This window comes from Sebastes fasciatus, chromosome 4, assembly GCF_043250625.1.
Source record: "Sebastes fasciatus isolate fSebFas1 chromosome 4, fSebFas1.pri, whole genome shotgun sequence".
Lineage (NCBI taxonomy): Eukaryota > Metazoa > Chordata > Actinopteri > Perciformes > Sebastidae > Sebastes > Sebastes fasciatus.
Genome location: NC_133798.1, coordinates 18,263,858 through 18,286,675, shown reverse-complemented (window position 1 = coordinate 18,286,675; position 22,818 = coordinate 18,263,858). Strand labels below are relative to the sequence as shown.

The 22,818-nt window shown below is 40.2% G+C and overlaps 2 protein-coding genes across 2 annotated transcripts in view; one reads left to right on the top strand and one right to left on the bottom strand.

Annotated features, from left to right (window-relative positions):
- Nucleotides 1-11,346, bottom strand: part of LOC141766008 (cyclin-dependent kinase 17-like) — a 42,292-nt gene extending 30,946 nt beyond the window's left edge. The window contains exon 1 of the mRNA XM_074632427.1: nucleotides 10,994-11,346. The gene's annotated coding sequence lies outside the window, so the exon portion shown is untranslated. The remainder of the gene's footprint in view (nucleotides 1-10,993) is intronic.
- Nucleotides 11,347-14,058: 2,712 nt separating this feature from the next.
- ucmab (upper zone of growth plate and cartilage matrix associated b) lies at nucleotides 14,059-22,232 on the top strand. Its single transcript, XM_074634319.1, has 5 exons — nucleotides 14,059-14,150; nucleotides 14,266-14,328; nucleotides 14,427-14,522; nucleotides 21,673-21,771; nucleotides 21,854-22,232. Exons 1-5 carry the CDS (start codon nucleotides 14,093-14,095, stop codon nucleotides 21,931-21,933), a joined length of 396 nt encoding a protein of 131 aa, XP_074490420.1. The 5' UTR covers nucleotides 14,059-14,092; the 3' UTR covers nucleotides 21,934-22,232.
- Nucleotides 22,233-22,818: the final 586 nt, after the last annotated feature.

Genomic DNA, 22,818 nt, shown 5'->3' with positions numbered 1-22,818 from the left:
AAAAGTTGGATCGGTGCATCCCTAATATTGTGGACATTTCATAGATTTACGGGATAAATCGAGAAAAAAAATAATGGACAGATTGATTGATAATAAACACAAGCATTAGTTGTGGCCCTGATATTATTCTGGACAAACAAAATCACTATAATGTGTTTACAATCATTGGGATAAGCTCAAATCTGGATTATCTGGCACCAACATTGGGATGAACTGACAGGCCATTCCCTGTAGGTTTTTTGCAGTAAATCTCAGTAAATCAGTTTCCATGGTAATATCCAGAATCCCCGCTTATGAATGTACTGTATCTGATGGGGCTATGAGGGGGCACATTAACATCTCATAAATAACCGGGATATGACCTACTATCCAGCAGACTGTGTGGATACAAATCACTTTCTGAGCGTTCAATGGAAAGTTAATGGCTGCAGTGGAGAGGAGGACAAGACGGGGGGGTTGGGTTTACCGTGCACCCGATTCCGCTGGCCCACAATCCTGCTCTGGGATCGAGTGTGGAGCTTTGGAAATGATCCCTGTTCCGAGCCTTATCCCTGCTCCCATAAGTAGGCCGGTCTGAGGTCTGAGCTCCAGATCTCCTGGGAGGAGGCCAGTGAGGAGGAGGGAGGGGGGAATGCGGGGTGGAGGGGTCCGAGCGCTGTGCCGATTCTGGATTTGTTACCACGGCAACCCCACTGCTTTTTCCATGTTGAAAATGCAGAGCACGGCAGGAGATTGCATGCATGCTGATTTTCCGTCTCCCTCCATTTCAGACCCTATAGCAACCCCAACCCCCCCTCCACTCCTACGTGTGCATTTTCATCCCCTAAACCGGCAGCCATCAATACCATAACACAACACTCGCCTCACAGACAAACTGACATCGGCAGCTGTATGCTAAATTGCATTTTCCACCTCTGTTTTCCTGCGGAAGGTAGCGGGGAGGGGATGCAGAGGAGAGGAGGAGCGTGGAGGCATTATGGATGCTGCAGTGGTGACGGTAAACATATGCTTCATATGGATACTGTCCTTTTCCTGCTGCAGCCACGAGCAAACAGCGACTGTGCGGATGATGAACAGAGGGCTACTAAAAGGGTAAGAGTTCCTGCTGTGAGGAATCACCACCCCCCACGGATAGCCCTGTAATGCCAGACTACAGCTCCACAAGCAGTGTCTGAAATTAACTTTTTGACTCCCCGACACGCATATTTTTTACCGGCAAAAATAATAAATTGCCTTTTTGTGTCACATATACATTTGTTTCAGTACATGTCATTAAGATAATGAGGTATTATGTTGAATATGGAGGTGTAACGATACGTTTTTACAACGATACGATTTCCATGGTTCCGATACGATTCAAGGAGGATATCTGGCTCATCTAGAGCGATACGATACGATACGATACGATACGATACGATACGATACGATACGATACGATACGATACGATACGATACGCTACGATACGCTACGATACGATGATTTGAAATCGATACAGTAACTTTTTTCACCAAAGATTCAATCAGTTTGACTACGAAATAAATAGCTGGATACTGGACAGAGCAGGTCAGGATTCCTCAAAGTTTTTTTTTGTAAGGGAGTCAGGGATTAATTAATTATGGATATAAACAAGTAAACAACAATTAATGGCAAATACATACACCTTTTATTTGAAAATAATAAAAAGTGCAACTTCAGGACCCGCTGCTTCAGTTCTCAAGATACAAGGCAGTGCAATATTTAACAAAAATATAATAAACCAACTTCTATTCAAGTTAAAGGAACAGTGATTTAACCTGCTGCTTCTGTCCTCGTTTTTTAATACTAGAATGGCACTTGGAGAGCGCAGACCTCCGCCCTCCTCTCCGTTCAGCTTGCGCCATCATCCATGTGTATTTTTGTTTATGTTGAGATCAGCTGTACGTAGCGGAGCATCGTAAAACACTTCATTCAAACTGGACAGAAACAAGTAAAAACTCACCTAAACCGTCGTCGTTACTCTTTCCAACAATCACCAAGTGTGCTTTGGTCGAACTCAACTGTAATTTCACAGAGTTTAATGTGAAAAAAACGTTGTTTCTACAGTCGTGTATGTATATGTTTTTCATGTAAATTATATCGAATATTGAATTACATCAGATCTAAAACATTATTCCTTCATTTAGCGCGTAGATTTCAAAAGTGGCAGATAAAGTTTCTGAGTAGCAGACAAAAAAAACACTTGCCTGCGAAAAAAGTAAATTTCAGACCCTTCCCGCCAGTGTGGCAGATAGCCTTCTGAGATTTACTCGCCAAACAGGAAATCTACCCGCACTACAAACGCTTGGTGGGTGTTAGCTTCGGACCCAGTCCACAAGCCACCATCACTGCAGAGGTCTGTGCAATTGTCCCACTTCTGCTAGATGAACCAATCACAACACAGCCACCATCACTGCCACAGGGCGCCTGCTGTCCAGGACACCCGCAGAAACAGGAAAAGCAAGGTCGCAACCTCTCCGTGACCCCTACAGGGTTCAGTAAACTACCTAACGTCACTGCCTTCAGGAGAAAATGTCTGACTCTTTTCTCCTCCCCCGGCTGCCTGGCACACAGAAGACGTCAGAGAACAAGCGTGACTGTTGGCATGATCCACGGGTGAGCTAAGCCTTGCTTTTCTAAAGAGCAGCCTTTTCTCATCCTGGCCAAGACAATGAGGACATGAGTGAAGGAGCTGGCTCCATTATGGGGCCCTTATATAAAGGCTACATTGTGCACAGTAAAAAGTAGGCTTTTTCAGGAGACACAGGAGGTGGCGGTGTGCTGCGTGGTGCTGAGCCGAGCATGACAACCAGGCAGGCATGCTTCCCCCACGCACTTCAGCAGGTGAGGCTTTAATTTGACAGTAAGATGTGTTTGAACTTCACCAAGTACATGAAAAAGTCTCATAAAATTTTCTTTGCTCTTTTCCCTCCTCGCTTACACACACTCTTTCCTCGCCCTGCTTTCACACTTGTCACACGTGTCACCTGTGTCCGCAGGGCTGAGTGGTGCTGACAGACAGGTCAGTGCTGATGTGTGTGTGGGAAATACAACAGATGCCTTAGCCAGAGCCCGTGGCCGAAGGAGGCCAGGCCAGACCAGACCCGTGACGCACGGCCACAGATCTCACAGGCAATAAGATTCAACACTAGCTGATTAACGCTGCTGCCATGGTTACAGAGGCTTGAGTGACAGGCCTGCTCCTCTCTAAGCTTTCTCTGTGGCCCGATATCACCTGCAGTCAGACAGCAGATGACATTATTGCAGTTCAATAGTTTTCTGAGCCATAATATAGTTTTGTAGACTCCATGAAGAAAAGGTAAAAAATTAGGGCTGTCAGTCAATTAAATACTTAATCGCGATTAATCGCATGATTGTCCATAGTTAATCGCAATTAATCACAAATTAATCGCATATTTTTATCTGTTAAAAATGTACCTTAAAAGGGAGATTTGTCAAGTATTAAATACACTAATCAACATGTGCGTGGGCAAATATGCTTGCTTTATGCAAATGTATGTATATATTTAATATTGCAAATCAAGAAACAAAACAAAACAATGATAACAATTGTTGTCACTGATATAACAAAAAATGTTTCTAAAATCTTTACCAACCCTACCTTTAAAAGGGACTGTTTGTAAGAATCAGAAATTGCTTGTTAACAGCGACAACTGTGGCCGTTAAGTCAACGAAAGTCAGCGTCCTGTTTCTCAAGCTTGTGCTCGCTCTACATAGACATGAACGAGCATCGCTCAACACAGTGAGGCGACACACGTCAGCTAAAACCACAATATCACTCTATATTTCAGCTGCTTGGCAGTAATGTTAGCTGACCAGACGAAGGTCTCTCCATGAATCAATGCTGATCCTAGTGTTGGCTTTTCCTGCCTCAGCCTCCCGACAGCAGCCGGAGGGAACAGGGGAGACCGAGTTTTGGTCGGAGACGATAACGTTACTCGCTCCGGAGCCCCGTCACTTCACAAGACACAGGAAACGTCTGTTGGTCTGGAGGAGCTGCAGCATTTATTTCTGCACAAACGTCCACTAGATATTCTCAGAGCTAAACTAACTCTTCTGCAGTGTGTAGAGTGCGCGCATGCACGTGAGGTGGAGCGAGCTGAGCGAGTGAGAACGAGCGCGGTGTGAGTGAAGGCAAGCAGGCAGGCAGAGGAGCAGAGTACAGCAGAGACTACGGTCCTGGAGACCAAAGCTACGGTCTCCCCCGCGTCCTCTGACCGCGGCCAACACTGTTTTGCAAGACGGGCTTCACTAGATATAACTTTGCGGTTTTGGTGCTTCCGTGTAGTTTGTGTTGGAGTCTTGTCTGAACAGCGTAGCCACACGTGAGCGTGCATGGGACACCGACCTGGATTGATTTATAAGTGTAAGAAGTTACAAACAGTCCCTTTAAATATACAATTATACCCAAAATTATCTTAAGAAAAAAAAGTTAGAAAAATCACAAAACTAAATTTGAGTAATTCCCCTTCATAAATATGTCATAAATAACATCAACTTTGAAATTAAACACCATTCATTTGAAAACGATACATATAAAGCACCACTTACACTTCACAAGATAACACGGTTTATGAATGGAATGAAAGGCCTGCATGAATTGTGACAGATAAGCCTTGTGGACCCAGCTGAGATCGACAGATAGGACCTGATAGCATCTGGCAGCCAGCAGACTTGTGTGTCACTCCAGTGTAATACATTTTTCTTTGTTGTGAAATCAATTTTTTTTTTTTTTGAAAACAAATTTTGTGGTTGGAATTCTTTGTGGATAAAAAATGAGGATCAAATAAAACTTTTTCAGACTGGATCCTTACAGTTACAAGATTTTAGGTGTCAATTTCTCCCCATAAATACAAATATTTAAATTGATAGTTTTCATTTATTCTAGATAAAAGGCAGCCTGATTATCATAGACTCCTGTTTGGCTCATTACGGAGATAATCGCCCAGGCGTGGACTCATCTGATCTGAGCCCAAGTTAAGTCACCTGGCGTCCATTTGTGAGCAGAGCATTAGCATCAGAGAGCGACAATTAGCCTCCGCCTCCCCCTCCCCGCTCATCACTGCACCAGCAGCCCCAGCAGGTCTCCATAGCCTTTCATGGCTGTAAAAAGGGAACAACAGGCCACGATGCTATCTAACTAAGGGCAGACGGCAGGATGGGGTTATCAGAATATCAGTTTCAGTATCAAACTGCAAACACAAACAGCTCTCAGCAGCCTTTGTAGTATTTTCAAACAGCCTGCATGCCAGGCCCAGTGGTGTGTTACAGCACTTGAGGGAAAACCTGCGGAAAGTGAAGAGGGATCTTGTTTGTAACTGACCTTTTTTGTATGTGTTAGAGCTGCATAAAACACAATATTATTCTTATTTGTTTGGTTTAGGGCTGCAACTTAACAATTATATTCCTTTTTCGATTAATCTGTTGATTATTTTCTTGATTAAGTGATTAGTTGTTTGGTCTATAAAATGTCAGAAAACAGTGAAAAATGTTGATCAATGTTTCCCAAAGCTCAAGACGACATCATTTGAATTTGAATTTGCATTTGAATACAAGGAGAATGTGGAAAAACTTGTTTCGATCGTGCTCCTTCTTCCCACGTGTGAGTGGTGAGAAACTCACTAAGCTTTGAATTAAATGGAAAATTGATAACTTCATTGAGAAGGAACTTATTTTTAGCCGTTGAACATTGGTCTACTTTCTCAATCCCTGATTATAAAACCCTACTGAGCCAAGGTACAGCAGGCCTGGGGGTTTCTAAATTCAGCTAATTAAAAAACCAAACACATGGATTTAACCTGATCTTTTATTAAACCAGTGAGAACTTAATTAAGAGCACTTCAGCACATCTCAAATATGTGAAGCGATGCTGGCTGTAATAACGTTGGTTTGGATGAATATGTGTGTGTGTCTGTATCCAAATAAAGACCAGACAAGTGTTCAGACAGTTCCCGCAAATCCTGCCAAGAGTGACGGAGAAAAAAGGCAATATTTGTCCCTCACCTGTTTCAGACATTAATACATCAGATGACGGCCCAGATATGTGGTGTAAGGTATTACAGTTTAACTCGATCAAACAGGTTCTCAGCCAGCTGGCTCGGTGGCTGCAGTGGGGTCTTTACTACCACCGGACACTTCCAAGATTCAGACTGAGGTGGAGAATCTGGGAGTGGAGGCGGCCAAACTTGCTAGCAGCAGCATTTGTCTTGTGGGGCAACTGCATGACGGGCCTGAAGCTGCATGCCGGTGCTTGAGTTCTTGTGTTAATGCAGCAAAGAAAAGAGGAAGAGTTTGTATTCATGGCTATCTATAGACAGGAGTGGTGCCTGTGACATAGCAGCTGCTCTCCAGAGAGCGGTGACACATTAACCTTCAGCCAGCTGTCTTGGTCTGCCGCTTAAACATGAGCTCACACACTCAGAACACACTATTTGTATAAGCGAAACCTTGTACATGGAATTAAAACTGGCAAAAACTCTATTAAGTTTGGTTTGAAATCATTCTGTGTATACAAAAACACATGTGCATGCTCCCACACACACACGTCTATACACATACTGGACCATCATCTGATCTGCACTGGGACTCGAGGGATCAGCACCGCGTGGCTACAGCTGTTTCACAGCGGGTCAGGTTACCCTGCCACCACCATCCCCAAGGCCTTCACCAAGGGAACGACCCCACGTCAAACCAACACACACGGGCACACTGTCCCCCAACAGCTCCCCACCCTCCTGCAGGTACCAGGCTCAACACCAGGTATTTAAAGCCCAAAAAACGACACAGGACCTCCTGGAGCTTTTGAGTGGTATACATCTTTCAAGGAAGCTCGACAGCTTGTGGCTGTCAAACGGAAACCTGGAAATGAGAGAAAGTGCTTTGACAGCGCTTTCATTCGGCAAAACAATATAAACACGACAAGTAAAACTGGCTGGGTATCGAACCTAGTTTTTGACCAAAATGATTCCGTAGTACAGTATCAAAAGTGTCAAAAGCTTTCATTGAATGCTTGCTTCTATACTTATTTTTATCAGAGGGCTTCTAGTTTAAATCATATTTTTGACTGCATTTATTTAAGCAAAGTTCTTGTTTGGCTGCTAAACATTATTGAACATTTCAGAAGTTTAGAAAGGAAAAATGTCTCTGTACAAAAACACTGATCCTCCTCAAAATACGGTATTTTAAAAAGTATCGTTTTAATATCTGTGCTGAAACTATCGGCTGACCTGAAACGATATCTGAACTGGTATCGGTATATCCCCAATCAAGGAAATAATCATCAAATTGATTGATAATGAAAATAATCTTTAGTTGCAGCCCTTTTAGTTTCTGAGCATGCTATAATGGGATGTATTGGACAGCAAGTGAACATTTGGAACTTTTTGTTGGAAGCATAAAAAATGGGCAAGCGTAAGGATGTGAGCGACTTTGACAAGGGCCAAATAGTGATGGCTAGACGACTGGGTCAGAGCATCTCCAAAACTGCAGCTCTTGTGGGATGTTCCCGGTCTGCAGTGGTCAGGACTAGGGATGGAACGGTTCAGGTAAAAAATCCGTATAACACATGCAAGTGTAACTGAAGCTGTGGTCGTGCGTTGCTATTGGCTCAATTTTGGCGAAGTGCAGACCAGATTTTACTGCATATGTCTTGTACCCCAAAGATATGACGCGTTGATGAAGCGTGACCCAGCCTCCTTCTCAGTTGGCACGGATGAAGTGCAGAGTGCGGCTGTCAGTCAGTTTAGGAAATGGCAAGTGGACACGATACAGTACAGGATCCACCAGCATCGTTTTGCTCTGCTGTATGGGAGCATTACAGATTTAGTGTTACCTATGAAAATGACGGAAAAATATGGTGGATAAAACAGCGACTGTATGTAAGCACTGTGCAACAAGTCTGGTTTATGCTAGTGGCAATACTCCGGTGTGTCCGTCGTTAGCGCAAGGAGAAGAAAGTCGGGTAGGAAAGAGTAACTCCTTCCCCCTGCAGCATTTAAACAGCCTCTACAAGCAGATTCAGACAGGGCAAAAAACAAAACTACAGCAATCGGGAGGTTTATAGCGAAAGATATGCAGCCTTATGCACTCGTGGAAGACGATGGATTTCAGCATATGATTAACGTAACGTTACTTGAGCCGCGCTATAATATTCACTCACACCGACACTTAAGCAACACAGTAATTCCAGCAGCACAATCCCTGTAATATGTTTTATATTTATTAATCATTTTTAAATAACACAGAGGCACAGAAATCCAACCGTATTCCTTTCCAAATACTGCACTTTTTGAGTTGAAAAACTAATCTTTCAATTAAGAGCTGATAATCAGGGAATTGAGACATATATTAAACTGTTCTTTTTTTTATTAGTGTAGTTCTGGTTGAGCTTATGCTTCAATTTATGTTGATGGTCTTAGTCTATAATTTCATTATATTTATATGAAAATAAAGCTGCATTCTTTGTTTGCACTAATTACTGTAGAAGACCTACTCTTTCAATTAAGATTTTTACAATGAAGAAGTGTTTATGTTCCTTATGTAAGCCATACTTTTTTTAAGGCAAACATTTGTTAACTTATTTTTGCCAAATAAATGAAAAGCATGTTGAAATCAGTACATGACCTCCTCGCTGTAACATAAATAAACCGAACCGAACCGAAAACCATGACCCCAAAACCGTGATATGAACAGAACAGTGAATTTTGTGTGAACCGTTCCACCCCTAGTCAGGACTTACCAAAAGTGGTCCAAGGAAGGAAAACCGTTGAACCGGCGACAGGGTCAGGCCCAAAGCTCACTGATGCACGTGGGGAGCGAAGGCTGGCCCTTATTGTCCGATCCAATGGAAGAGCTACTGTAGCTCAAATTGCTGAAAAAGTGAATGCTGGTTCTGATAAAAAGGTGTCAGAACACACAGTGCATCGCAGTTTATTGCGTATGGGGCTGTGTAGCCGCAGGACGGTCAGGGTGCACATTTTTATATTCTAAAATGTATTGTAATATTTTTTTAGGTATCATAAGGCAGCACTGTTTTTAGCTTTTAGGTGAAAGTGAAGTGTATAGTGGCAGCAAACCATCTGATGTCAGAGGAGAGATGAGGAGTTTTGTTGTGAAACAATTTTTTTAACTGAGCCATGCTTGTTTTTGAATAAGCTGACTTTTTCAGAATGAAACGGATCACTGCTGACCTAATGTTATGGCCGATTGGTGTGTGTATAGAACATAACATTTACCATACACGCCCTCCTGAGTCTGTAGGTTAAAAATGAGGCTGTTAACAACATGGAAAAACAAATAAATGTGGCAATAAATATGTAACCACATGGGTGTTTTTTACACCTAATGAACTTCCTCATGAGTTTGCCATGCATCCCTCCCCCTCTCCAGAACAATGATGTCTTCCTTTTTGGACATCCTGCTAACTTCACATCCATCTCTCTACTGTTTTACTACCACACAGGTTAACAACTCCCTGTAAGGAAGAAGAAGACATACAGGATTTCATTGAGGGGGGATGAGATTCCTAGAAATTGCAACAATGATGTCTTCCTTTTGGACATCCTGCTAACTTCACATCCATCTCTCTAACAGTTTACTACCACACAAGGTAGCTCATTTAGTGAGCGACTAGTGATGCTTCAGTGTTCTACTGAACGACTCAGGAGGTCTTTTGTTCCAGCAGCGGTCAGATTTTTTAATGAACATTCTTAGATATGGCCTAGATCCATGGTACCTTATGATGTTATTTATCGATGTGTTGTGAATACTGTGTTTTTGTTGTTTGGTTGTTGTTGTCTGACTTGGTGGCAATTGAATTTCCCCACGGGGATCAATAAAGCTATCTATCTAAGGTTAACTCCCTGTAGGAAGAAGACATACAGGATTTCATTGAGGGGGTGAGATTCCTAGAAATTGCCACAATGATGTCTTCCTTTTGGACATCCTGCTAACTTCACATCCATATCTCTGCAGTTTACTACCACACAGGTTAACTCCCTGTAGGAAGAAGACATACAGGATTTCATTGAGGGGGGTGAGATTCCTCGAAATTGCAACAATGATGTCTTCCTTTTGGACATCCTGCTAACTTCACATCCATCTCTAAATTATTTGATAATTTGGGTTTTACTCTTGTGTGTTATACTCTATTTTAGCTTCTATCATAGCTTGTTTTTATTTTCTAATCTTTAATGTTTTTATAACTGTTTTAATTATGTCTTAATGTTCTTTTGCACTTTGTCGCAATGTTCTTTAATGTTTATGTAAAGCACTTTGAATTGCACTGTTGCTGAAATGTGCTATACAAATAAAGCTGCCTTGCCTTGCCTTGTAGGAAGAAGATATACAGGATTTCATTGAGGAGAGGGGGGGGGGGGGTGAGATTCCTATAAATTGCAGTATCAAACTATTTCCCATGCAGCAGCAGCAAGGCAGGCTCCTGTCTGCTGCTGCTGGCCTTCCACACAAAACAGCTGAGAGGGCTTAAAGCTGCTAATACAGACTGTGTGTGTGTCTGTGTGTGTGTGAGCTCACAGGCTGGTACAGTGCTTCCAAGTAGTTTGAGAGAAAGAAAGACAGTCCAACTCTGAAATGTGGGTCAGTGAATGTTTTGCAAGACGATACATGCAGAGACAACCAAACCTCATATAGTGATAACTAAATGACACATATGTTTACCTGTGAGAGGACAGACAAGATGAAACTTACTTTACCATGTATGTAGCTAACCTCACCTTTTAGTTAAATGCAGCCATTCACAGGTGAAAGGGGACAAACTGAACAGCTCACACACACAACAAACAGCTGCATTCACTGCTGAGAGGCTGTGAAGTAGCTCAACATTGTTATAAGCCCGTTGTTGTGTGTCAACGCAGGGCGGTTTTGAATGTTTCCTGTAGCTCCACCAACGAATTCACACACAAAACAACACCGACAATATGTGAGTGTGACTCTCACCAGAAACGATGAGCGGTGCTCCGACCGGAGTCCCCGACCTCGGAGCTTTTTCTCAGGCCGGATGCCGTCTTTACCTCCGTGGAGCGTGGAGAGAAAGAAAGCTTCTTCTTCTTCTTTGTGGTGTTGGTGGCGGTTGGTGGTAGCAGCTACTTTCTGCTCCTCACTGTCGCTTATATATCCGCGGGGTTGTAGCTGTAGTCGCCCAGCAACATGGCTTTAAAGTTTCACTCCCGTTAGAAAATAGGAAGCGCTGTTGTTGGTTTTTTCGACCATGACAGTGTGTGAGAGAGACGATGGTGATTACTGGTTGATCTGAGTGTGTCCTCCTCTCTCTCTCTCTCTCTCTCTCTCTCTCTGACTGACTGCCACCACACAGCCGTGTCGTCAACATGTCCTCCGGAGGGGAAACAGCGCCCCCTCTCCGGTGGTGCTGGGTACTGCAGGGACACACTGTGTCAGAACGGCGTCACAGCGGCTCCTAGTGGAAGACATGCTGCACTGCAGTACTACAGTACATCCACTAACCAGGCAAGAAGTACTCACATATTTTAGTACCACAGTATAGAAGTACTTTGTTACAAGTACAATTCCGGCATTGCAAATTTTCACTTAAAGGTCCCATATTGTATTATTACATTAAATACATTTTTATTTTTAATTATCATTTAGGTTATATTTTTTTATTTACTATTTTGTATTATATACTATTTTTTATTATACTATTTCTTTCCCTTTTTCGAGGTTGTTTTCACATATGCAATTTACAGTTCGTAATTACAAGTTTATAAATCATTTTTTAAGTAGTTGAGCTTATAGACGAACTCATTAAGTACACTAGAGAAAACAACTTCAACATTCAAAATACCTTAAAATAGTATATATATATATATACATATATATATATATATATATATATATATGTATATATATATATATATACATATATATATACTGTATACTATTTTAAGGTATTTATTTATTAGTTTTAGTTCATTTATATTTGTATAATTTAATTTATCTATTTAATTTTTATTTATTTTCAAATCCCTCTTTCCGTGTTACTGTTATTATTTTCAAGAGGGGTTGTTCTGTTGGTTCATTGTGTTTATGTGTTTTTTTTTTCTTTCTTTGTCATCCTTAAATTCCTTTGGTGTTGTGTACCTTTTTTTCCAATATCAATTGTGGTGCCCTTTTTACATTATACACGCATCAATAAAACATTTGAAACAAAGGTCCCATATTGTGCTCATTTTCAGGTGCTACTAGAACATGTTTACATGCTGTAATGTTAAAAATAAACTTTATTTTCCTCATACTGTCTGTCTGAATACGCCTGTATGAACCCTGAAAAGCTAGTTTTAGTCCATTTCAACGGAATTGCGTTGCTAGGCAACAGCTTGGGTCCATGTTTACTTCCTGTCAGCTGATGTCATTCACATCATATAAAACAGTTTTGTTTTATAAAAAAAAATATATTTTTATAACAATAAAAAATAAACTTACTGTTTCTGAATGACTGTGTGTATTTTTCCATGGATTAAACGTTTCGATAATTTCACAGTATTTATACAGCACTTAAACCTGCTTTATAATATAAAAGACATGAAAATCTCACTTTTTACAATATGGGACCTTTAATTAAGTAAAAGTATCATCAAAATCAGTGGTGTAAAGTAACTCAAGTAATGTATTTAATTTCTTTTTTATTAGATTTATTTTACTTTTTTTACAATTTAATATACTAAATACTTTTTCATACTTCTACTCCATTACATTTCAAAGGGAAATATTGTACTTTTTTATTCCACCACATTTATTTGAGAATTTGGGTTAATTGGCAGATTCAGATTAATAATACAAAATATAAATAGATTAAGATAAGATAAACCTAATTAAAATCAGCTCCACATTTACCAGCTGCAACATTAACGTGATGTACACAGTAATACACCAATAATTATAATCCAATATTATAACATACATTATTCTGAAATGGGCCATTCTGCATAGTGTCTGCATAAAAGTTTGGCATGACAGATATACTCCAAAAACATAATCATTTTAACGTCCCACCAAATTTCATTGAAATCCGTTTTTGAGATAACCAGCTAATTAACAAACAGACTATGGTCTAATTGCAAAATGACTTAATTACTCTACCACAAAAGATTCATCACTTGACATGACCGTCTGAGTCTCACTCCACTCGACCATAAAATATGCAGGTTGTGGAACAAACTGGCAACCACTTGTTGTGAAGTGAATGCAGTGGAACGGGGAGGGAGAATGCAACATCTAGTGGCTAAATGTTATCAATGTTATCTATAGCACCTTTAATTCAAAACTTACCGACTCTGTTGAATATAATGTCCTAATTCACAACATGCTTTCCTCACTTACCTGAACAAACATACATATTCTGACCCCCCCCTCACCCTTCCCCCTCCAATTTCCTCTCACTTCCCCGAGCAACAATTCCTCCACCTTGGACTGCCCCACAAAACAATTTAAACATTCAGTCTTTTCTGGTGCATGGCCAGAATTCAGGTGAGTAAAAGAAACTTAAGCAAACAGAAGTCTGCATACTTTCCGCGAGGAAGAAGCAGAGAGAGCGGCCTTGTTGAGGGGCCTCATTCAGCTGCATCTGCAAAGGAGACATTTGGCAAGAAAAACTCTGCTCCAGCTCTGGGCCTCGGCTTGTTTTCAGTCACTTTTTTCCCCAAGAAACGTCAGTGTTTTTGTTGTCTGTCAATGTTTGTTTTAACCAGGCAAGTGGTGCATATTCTGCCTGTAGTGTAATTTCTATAGTGAGGCCTTTAAGTTGTCCCTACAGAAACAGGCCCTCACAGGCCCATGCTACTTAGAAAAAGAAGAGGTGCACAACATGTTTATCAAGTCAAAATTAAATCCTCAGCATCTTCCTGTCACTTGCAAACACTCCCTGTTGTTTGTTGATTATCAGATCTGCGCCATCACTCCCTCCCTCTCCTCTGACAAGCAGTCGATATCCCTCCAGACTCCCTCCCACCTCTCACATACTCACCTCTCCCTGCTAGTCTGCCACATTACTCGTATCTCTCAACACATTCAGAGCTGAAGATGTCCTGGACGTATGCAACCCTCCTGACTCTCCTCGCTGTGCTTCTGGCACTTTCCTGTGAGTCTGATGATGCAGGAGAATTAATGTGATGATTGTGTTCTTTGTATTTCACGCAGAGGTAAGCGTGGGAGAGTTTTAATTTAGATTCTTCATCTTTTGCCCTCTGACCCAGTGTCTCCTGAGGCCGACTCTGCAGCTGTGCCCAGTAAGACAGGCAGTGCTAAAGAGCCACAAGGTGAGGAGCTGCATCAGCTTCATCCCTTTTACACCCCCCTCTCTTTATCCCTGTATGTTGTGAGCTGAACCTCCTGCTGCTGATGCTCCCCACTGCAGGTCCACTGAGGAAGATCTTCATGAAGGAGGCAGATGCATCACACTTCTTCAGAAGACGCAGCAGACGGGGAGCAAAGTCTCAGGATGAGATTAACGGTGAGTTCACTCTGGGTCTGTTTGTGGCGGTTTGACCTGAGGTCTGGATGGAAGTCATCACGTTGCATCTAAATTGGTGATAATATTAATAACCTAACAATTTATTACAAAAACAATAATTTCTTCTAATTGTCAGCATTCAATGTCATTTTTTCTTGAAACAAGAAGACACCAAAAAAAAATCCTGCACACTGCTGATCACTTGTTCTCAATTTATTATTATTAGTGATTTATGATTATTTAAAAGTGATCCAAATTACGTGGGATTCTTTGGTTTCCTCACATTCATGAGTTTTTGATCCTACATACCTGTCTTTACAACTTTATGATGTGCAAAATCTTTGTCACAATTGTTACTTCTTAAAACATGTGGAAGGTTTACATACTTGAGGAATTTCATACAAATTAGCGTAATTCTCTCAAACATGAGAGTGAAGACTGCCGCACTATAGTATCAACATTATAACATTTGATTAGTCTCTTGCACAATAGGCCCTTGAAAAAGTATAGAAGACCTACACAAAAACATTAGACATCACCGGGAAAGAAAAAATTATGCTAATATGCTTGACATGGACAAAAACAGTATTGATCATATAAACAAAGTAAAAAAAAAAGTCTGTTAAGCATTTGAATAATGCGTGAAATAAAAAGATATTTATTTTTGTCCCCATCCTGAGCATAAAGATGCACTGTATTGTAATGGAAACATTGTACAGGATTATGGAGGACGGAAATTAAAAAATAAAGAAATGACTTAATAAATATGACATTAAATGAACAAAAAATAATATTAAAAATAAGTGTAAACATTAATTTATTGATAAAAATGTGACATAAACTGATAAGTGTTTTAATTTGCTTCTTTATTTATTTATCTTTGTACTACTTCCCCTATCTATCTACTCCTCTATTTAATTTTCCCTTTTTTATTTATTATTTATCTTTAATTCATTTTAAATGTATTTATTTATTCAATATTTATTTTTATTAACTTTTAAATTATTTATTTATTTATGTATTATTTATTTATTTATTTATTAACTTTTTACTGTATTAATTAATTTTTTTTTTATTTGGCAGGTTCCGTCCTCCATTCAGGATAACCATACTGACATGTTTCTTTCCCTTGTTTGAAGAAAACGTAATTTTTAGCACAGTGAGAGATGAAATTACTCTTGAAACTGGATTTTTTTTTTTGCAGTTTGCAGTTTGAATAGACAGCAGTGGTGGAAGAAGTATTCAGATATTTAACTTAAGTACAAGTAGAAATACCATAGATTAAAAATAAAAGTATTGATTTCAAAATGTCACTTAAGTAAAGTGCAGAAGTATTATTATCAGCAAAATGTACTTAAAGTATGAAAAGTAAAAGTACTCATTATGCAGAAAGGCTCCCTTCACAGTGTTATATTTCTATAGAATATTATATTATGCTGTTTTTGTCTCTAACACATGAACCCATGAACGAGCATTTTAATGTTCCTCAATTGTAGATACTTACTGTACCGTGTACTACTGGGTAGATTTTAAGTAAAGTACTGCATCATATCATATAGGAATATAATGTGTTGTATGGAGTAGTGTGTAGTGGAGTAAAATGTAAAACAGTTCCCTTTGAAATGTAGTGGAGTAGAAGTATAAAGTAGCAGAAAATGGAAATACTCCATAAAAGTAGGGAATTTAATAAAAAATAAATTAATTACAGTACTTGAGTTACTTTACACCACTTATTATGATGATACTTTTACTTAATTAAAGGTACAAGTATATGTCAAAATTGTAATTAAGTACAGTACTTGAGTAAATGTACTTAGTTACATTCCGCCGCTGATGGACAGTGAGCGAACATGTTAATGACAGCCTGGCTGTTTTTATGGCAGCCAGCAGCTGTTAACTGTGTTGTGAATGTGGCCTGACCTCAGACCAGTCTGGTCAGACAGCAGCTCTGCCTCCTCTGCTGGATGCTGCAGAAGGAGCCACAGGGCAGCATGGAGCTCATAACGACTAAATCAGTGAATATTCTCATATTGTACAATGTTTGACATCGTCGAGTGATTTAACGGCACTGTTATGTACAGTCCTGCCAACAGGAAGGTGAGAGCACACACTGAGACCATTGGAGCTGTGTAATAACACACCGTGGGTCTGTGTGTGCAACAACAAGACACTTTGTACAGTTAAAAGCAGGGATAAAGTGAACACAAAGCAGTAAACACGCAGTGAAAAGACTGAGAGATGGTCTCAGAGTGAGTGGGTGAGCGGTTGGCTCGCTGCTGAATGTGGAATGTGCCGACACTCGGGCAGAAAGGGGTCAGAGAAAAACCAAGTTAAAAAAGTGAGACAAACAAACTGTGCTCACTTTGAAGAGCCTCTCCTGCTGCGTAATGACATAAAAGCACAACATCTCGCTTGCAGGCAGATGAGGAAAATATTTGATAAATGATGATGATGATAACATGTTTCAGTAGGTGGATGAAGTGAATTTGAAGCAAAGTATTGACATCAAAACGTAGACATCAGACTGTAAACGAATGCTGCTGTTTGACTTTATGTGGGAGTTTGTGAGCCAGAAGGAGCAGGTCTGCTGTCAGGTGAAGAAAACAATGGATGATTAACGCCGCTGTGCAGAAAGAGACAACAAAAATAGCAGATAGTTGCCCTCAAATGTTTACGAATACTGCAGTTCATCTGTTAATCATATAAACATTAAACTCTGTAACATAAAACTAAGTGACTTCCCAGCATGAGTTCCAGCTCCAACTGCAAGCACAGACTAGTGCTGGGAATCTTGTTAAAAGGTCAAAGGTGGTGACCTGACTGTGGAAAGGTTAGCATGGCTAAACATTTCTTATCTCAGCTAATGAGTCTTCCTAATGTTACTGCAGTCAGTGTGTGAGACACTAACATGACAAATGAGTATTTTATTGTGCTCCGGGTTTCTTTATATGTCCAGTCCTGCAGGTCAGAGGTCACATGCAGGTCATTTCTCTGTATCTATGTTAGTACCAACATGGAACCAGGTCCAAAATGAAACCCATCCCTTAAAGGACAAGTGTGTAACAATTAGGTGGCTCTATTGGTAGAAATATAATTAATATATTAAATAATATTAATAAGTGTGTTTTCTTTACTGTATAATCACCTGATCTATTAGCAGAAATGGAAAACAATATTCATAGCTATGTTTTCATTAGTGTATAATCTCCTGAAACAAAGAATTGTTGTGTTTTCGTTAGCTTAGAATGAGCCCTTCATATCTACATAGGGAGCGGGTCCTCTTCATGAAGTCCACCATGTTGCACCGCCATGTTTCTACAGTAGCCCAGAACAGACAAACCAAACACTGTTTGTCTGTTTTTTCCTGCATGGGCCAGAGTCGATAACGTTCCTCGCTCCCCTCGCCGACGCTCTCTCTCTCTTGCTTCACCACTCACTTCCAACGTACACACACACTCTACGCACTGGCTCTGCTCCAGATGACCTACACTACTCTTACAAAAACTGACTCTAGAGAGGGCCATTTGTGTTTTCATGTCTGCCACTGTGGCTCTCCAACACTCTTGGCACAGAAGAGAGGCGTCAGTTGGTTGAAATCTCCACATCTCAATGCTAGATACGCCAGATCCTACACGCTGGACCTTTAAGAGACTGTTATGTTGCAAAATACCCACTTGATTTGTCAAACTTCACACTGCTTGTGAGTTTTGATAAAATGTGAACCTATCCTTCGAAAAGGTGCAGTGTGGAGGATTTGGCGACATCTAGTGGTGTTGTTGCAGATTGTAACCAACTGAGTACTCCTCCGCTCACTCCTCCCTTTCCAAGACTGCGGTAACGTGTGCCGCCGAGTGCAAAACCATGGTAACGCCGTTCACCTCACTCACCATACCATACCATAATAACACAACTTTAGGAGCAACGAAAGTGAGACAGCGGCTGGCGGTACCACTGTTTTACACTCTGCGGCTCACGTTACTGCAGTTTCACAAGCGTGACGGAGAACTACGGTGACCTTCAGGTATCATAAAAACACTTAAAGGTCACCTATTATGCAAAATGCACTTTTCCATGTCTTTTAAACATCAATATCTGTCCTCAGTGTGTCTACAGGTCACCATAGTGTCATAAAAGACCATCCTCTCTCTTTTTCTCCTGCTCCGTTTGTCCGGAAATGGGTGTCGAAAATCACTTTGCAGCTTTTCCTTTCTCTTCTGACGTCATTAGAGAATTGCAAGCGATGGGTTGGTTGAACTAGAGAACTCGCAGCTAGCTGACCCCGCCCCACAGCGCGTCACTCTGTGTCATCCACAACCGAACTTGACCAAAGTAGCCCCTTCTGTTAGTCTCCAAGAACCAGCAGAACAGGCTTCATGTACTCCCATCATCTAAATATAACATGTTCTTTCACAAAGGCTTTATGTAATTACACTGTTTAAACAGATGATATTTATATATTATATATATTTGATGTCATGCATGTAGCAGAGTACAGGTAGTAAATAGTGACTTGTAAGCAACACAACACATTTCTGTTTCACAGTCAAACTTTATTTGAGTTGACAGATGACAATATTAATTATTCACAGCATTTGTAATCATCTTACCTGTTAGTTAGTTATGTTAACATGGTACAGGAGAAAGTCTTCAGCTCTGGTAAACTATGGTAAGCTAAGCTCCGGTGGTCTGTAGTCATGGTAACACAGAGACAGCTCCTACTGTAAATAATATACCATTACTCTGATCTTCCATACATTTATCTTTTAGCAGAAATAATGAACTGACTACTGTTTCACATCTTCTATTTTCCACCCTGATGGTCGCTGTGTTTACACACCGTGTCATAGCGGTAGCATGTAGCTAACCCGTTAGCATGTAGCTACATGCTAACGGGTTAGCTACATGCTACCGGGTTAGCTTTGTATCTCCATGTAAACAGAGCCATCTGCTCTCAGCTGTCTGCTCTCCTCTGGGATGATTCTGTCGGTCATTTCTCACAGATGGATCTGTAAAGACAGACGTAAAACAGAGTGTATGTTTACGGTTTACAGAGTTGATGCATGAGGTAAACACTGAGTTAACTAACAGAGCTATAAACAGCATTATTTACCTGAGAGAAACCGTCAGGAAAACCTGGAATCTGGACCGCAGATGTTCATCATTTGTCGCCGATTTCTGATCAGATTCCTCCGGTAACGTGCGCTGGGTGAAGTTTCTGGTTTATAAACTTTAAAGTGGTTTATAAACTTTATTCTAGCTGCTATCTCTCCACTCGTCTCTCCCTCTCTCAGAGAGAGAGGGAGAGAGAGAGAGAGCTGCTCCGGGAGGGAGGGGGAGGGTGACGCTGTTGTTGTTGAGGAAGTTTGATTGACAGAAAACGCTGACCAATCAGAGCAGAGTGGGAGGAGACAGACTGTGAATCAGTGGTTTTCAGACAGAGGCTGAATTAGGCTCTGAGGCAGGCAGACTCAGGCTGCAGTATGAGAAGAATAAAGGGTTTTTTGAACATTGCAGCACGTAAACATGTTCTAGTGCAACATTAAAATACATCTATGAACCTGGAAATGAGCATAATATGTGACCTTTAAGGCTCTCTCTAGAGCCAGAGTTTGGTTTGTCCGTTCTATGCTACTGTAGAAACCAAGGAGGGTGAAAAGAGGAGATGTCACGTGTCATCAATGTGTCATATCTTTGGGGTACAACACATGTGCAGTAATTTCGGATTTGCACTCACAGAAATTGAGCCTATAGCAACGCACAACAGCAGCTCCCGTTGCACTGTGCATGTCATACCCCATAGCTCAAGATCGTGTCCCAGCCTCTTTCAATAGGCCTTGGCAGAAACATGGCGGAACTACATGGCGGACTCCGTGAAGAGGACCCGCTCCCTATGTAGATATGAAGGGCTCATTCTAAACTCATGAAAACACAACGATTCTTAGTTTCAGGTGATTATACACTAATGAAAACATAGTTATGAATATTAATTTTCCATTTCTGCTGATAGATCCCCCGAAATGTTACACACTGTTTCTTTAATTTTTACTTTTCTAGTAAAAAGGTGAGACATTACTCATAAGATTTCTTTCCGTCACTTGGGGGTCCAGGTTTTTGTGTTTTTGAGTGTTGGCCTTGGTAACAAGCAGCTTCTGTGAATCACAGCTTCATCACAAATACCAGCTTTATGAAGTTCACAAAAGGCCGTTTTTGTTCAGACACAGTGATTCAGTTCTCTGGTATTTTTTGAGGTTGTAGTTTTGTCATTGTGTTGAGTGTGTGTGTGTCTCTACTTGTAGGTGAGCTTTTAATTTAATCCGTGCCTCCTGTTTAGTTGATAAACAGTTGATTTCCAGACCAATGCCATATTAATGATCCTCTCTTTCAGAGCACATTCAGAGTTGTGATATTTTGTTGAAAAATGAATTGTACTTAACACAACCTGATTGAGTCGTTAGAAGTATGTTAGGCCTAAAAAATCCCCAGTGTGCATCGTGGTTTTCAGAAACAGACCTTTTCAGGTGGCTTCATGGGCTCGCTTATGGTTTTCGTATTCTATTTATAGCTCCAATTCACAGGTCGTAGTGAACATAATATATAAATGAATACCCTCCAAAAAAGTCTGATATCTTTGTAAAAAATATTTAATAACTTGCTCAACCAGCTTGCTCAGGCGAGATGTCCATTAAGCGAATATTATCATAGATTACAATATTTTCTGATAGTAAACTGTTGTCAACATGATAAATCTAATGGTATTCCACAGTATATTTGTTGTAAATATTATATCAGCAGGATTTCGTGTACATTTTTTAGATGTTTTCAGTGAAAATACAGTCACTTCTCAGGCAATACTGCTAATATTGATAATAATGTATCAATAAGAATGAAAAAATGGCAAGGTCTTTTGTTGTAATACATAAAATAAATAAAAAGGTATTTTTTTTCTGGACCATTAAAAGGACAATCAGGCTAACTCATGGTGTCACTGTGTATGTTCAAATTTGTTTAAAGTCAATTACTGTGTTCAACAGCTCATTTATGTACAGTTTGTCTGCGAATCCTCCTCCTGGGTTAATATTACAATAAACTAGTGAATCTAAGATGTTTATAATTTTACATTCAGTTAATTCATCCTCCTTTGTGCTTGCAGCTGAGCAGAGGCAGGTTCTGGCTGCAGATGAACGGAAGAGAGAGTTTCACGAGGAGAACAGGAACGAGTTTGAGAGCTTCGCTGAAGAGGAGGATGATGGTATATCTGATGTAGATGAGAGGGATGAGTTCATTCACTCGACCGGGTCATTCACCCACTAAAATTCTCATCATCTTCCCAGAACAAAACGAGAGGAGCAGAGTGCGCACCGAGCAGTGGAGGGAGTTTCACTACGACGGGATGCATCCTCCTCACGAGTAAAATCGTCAGTCCATCTGAGCCCGAGGGCAGCGAGAGAGCAGAGACGTGATGCTGGAACATCTTAACAACACAATGAGGCCTTGACAGTTATATAGTAAAGATATCAGCTACAGATATATCAGCTTGTTTTTCACTCTCAAGTTGTTGACATTGGCTTTTACTTCTCATTGTTTGGGATCCCACAGACCCCACTGCTGTATGTGTAAAAGTAATAATAATAATCAGCATAATCTTTGTCTTGTCTTTTGAACTACAACCCAATATGTGGAAAGGTATTTAAGTGCCTTTCTCTTTGCTACAAACTGGGCTTACTGTACACATTTAATGAATGTGACACAGTACAGAAATAACCATAAAATATTGCTATTATAAATAAGGAAATAGTTTTATATGTCATGGGATATGGATGATCAAATAGAAACATTATTTTCATTATCGATTAATCTACTAATTACTTTTGTAATTAATCGATTATTAATTTTAGGGCTGGGCGATATGGCAAAAATCTTCTCTCACGATAAAGGTCATTTAATTTCTCGATAACGATATACTGTATATATCAAAATATAGCATGTTTTCAATAATTCAATAAATAAATAGTCTATATGAAATAACCACATGGTAAAGCCTATTTTTGTAGACTCCTGTGTGAATTAAGTACTTGACAAATGAAAAGTATTTTCTCATTTTGAGAACTTGAGTACAAAATGAACACAACAATTTTAAGTGAAATTATAGAGGAAAATAAACATAGGCCTAGTCTATATCGCGATAGAAATGATACAGAAAAATATATACGATAGACATTTTTATATTGTTTTGATGATCTATATCATCATCTTGCCCCGCCCTAATTCATTTGGTCTATAAAATATCAGAAAACAG

Coding starts and splice junctions, on each gene's coding strand:
- ucmab (XM_074634319.1), top strand. CDS start 14,093: ATGTCCTGGACGTATGCAACCCTCCTGACTCTCCTCGCTGTGCTTCTG. Junction 14,523..21,672: donor GTCTCAGGATGAGATTAACG/GTGAGTTCACTC, acceptor TTGTGCTTGCAG/CTGAGCAGAGGCAGGTTCTG. Junction 21,772..21,853: donor CGCTGAAGAGGAGGATGATG/GTATATCTGATG, acceptor TCATCTTCCCAG/AACAAAACGAGAGGAGCAGA.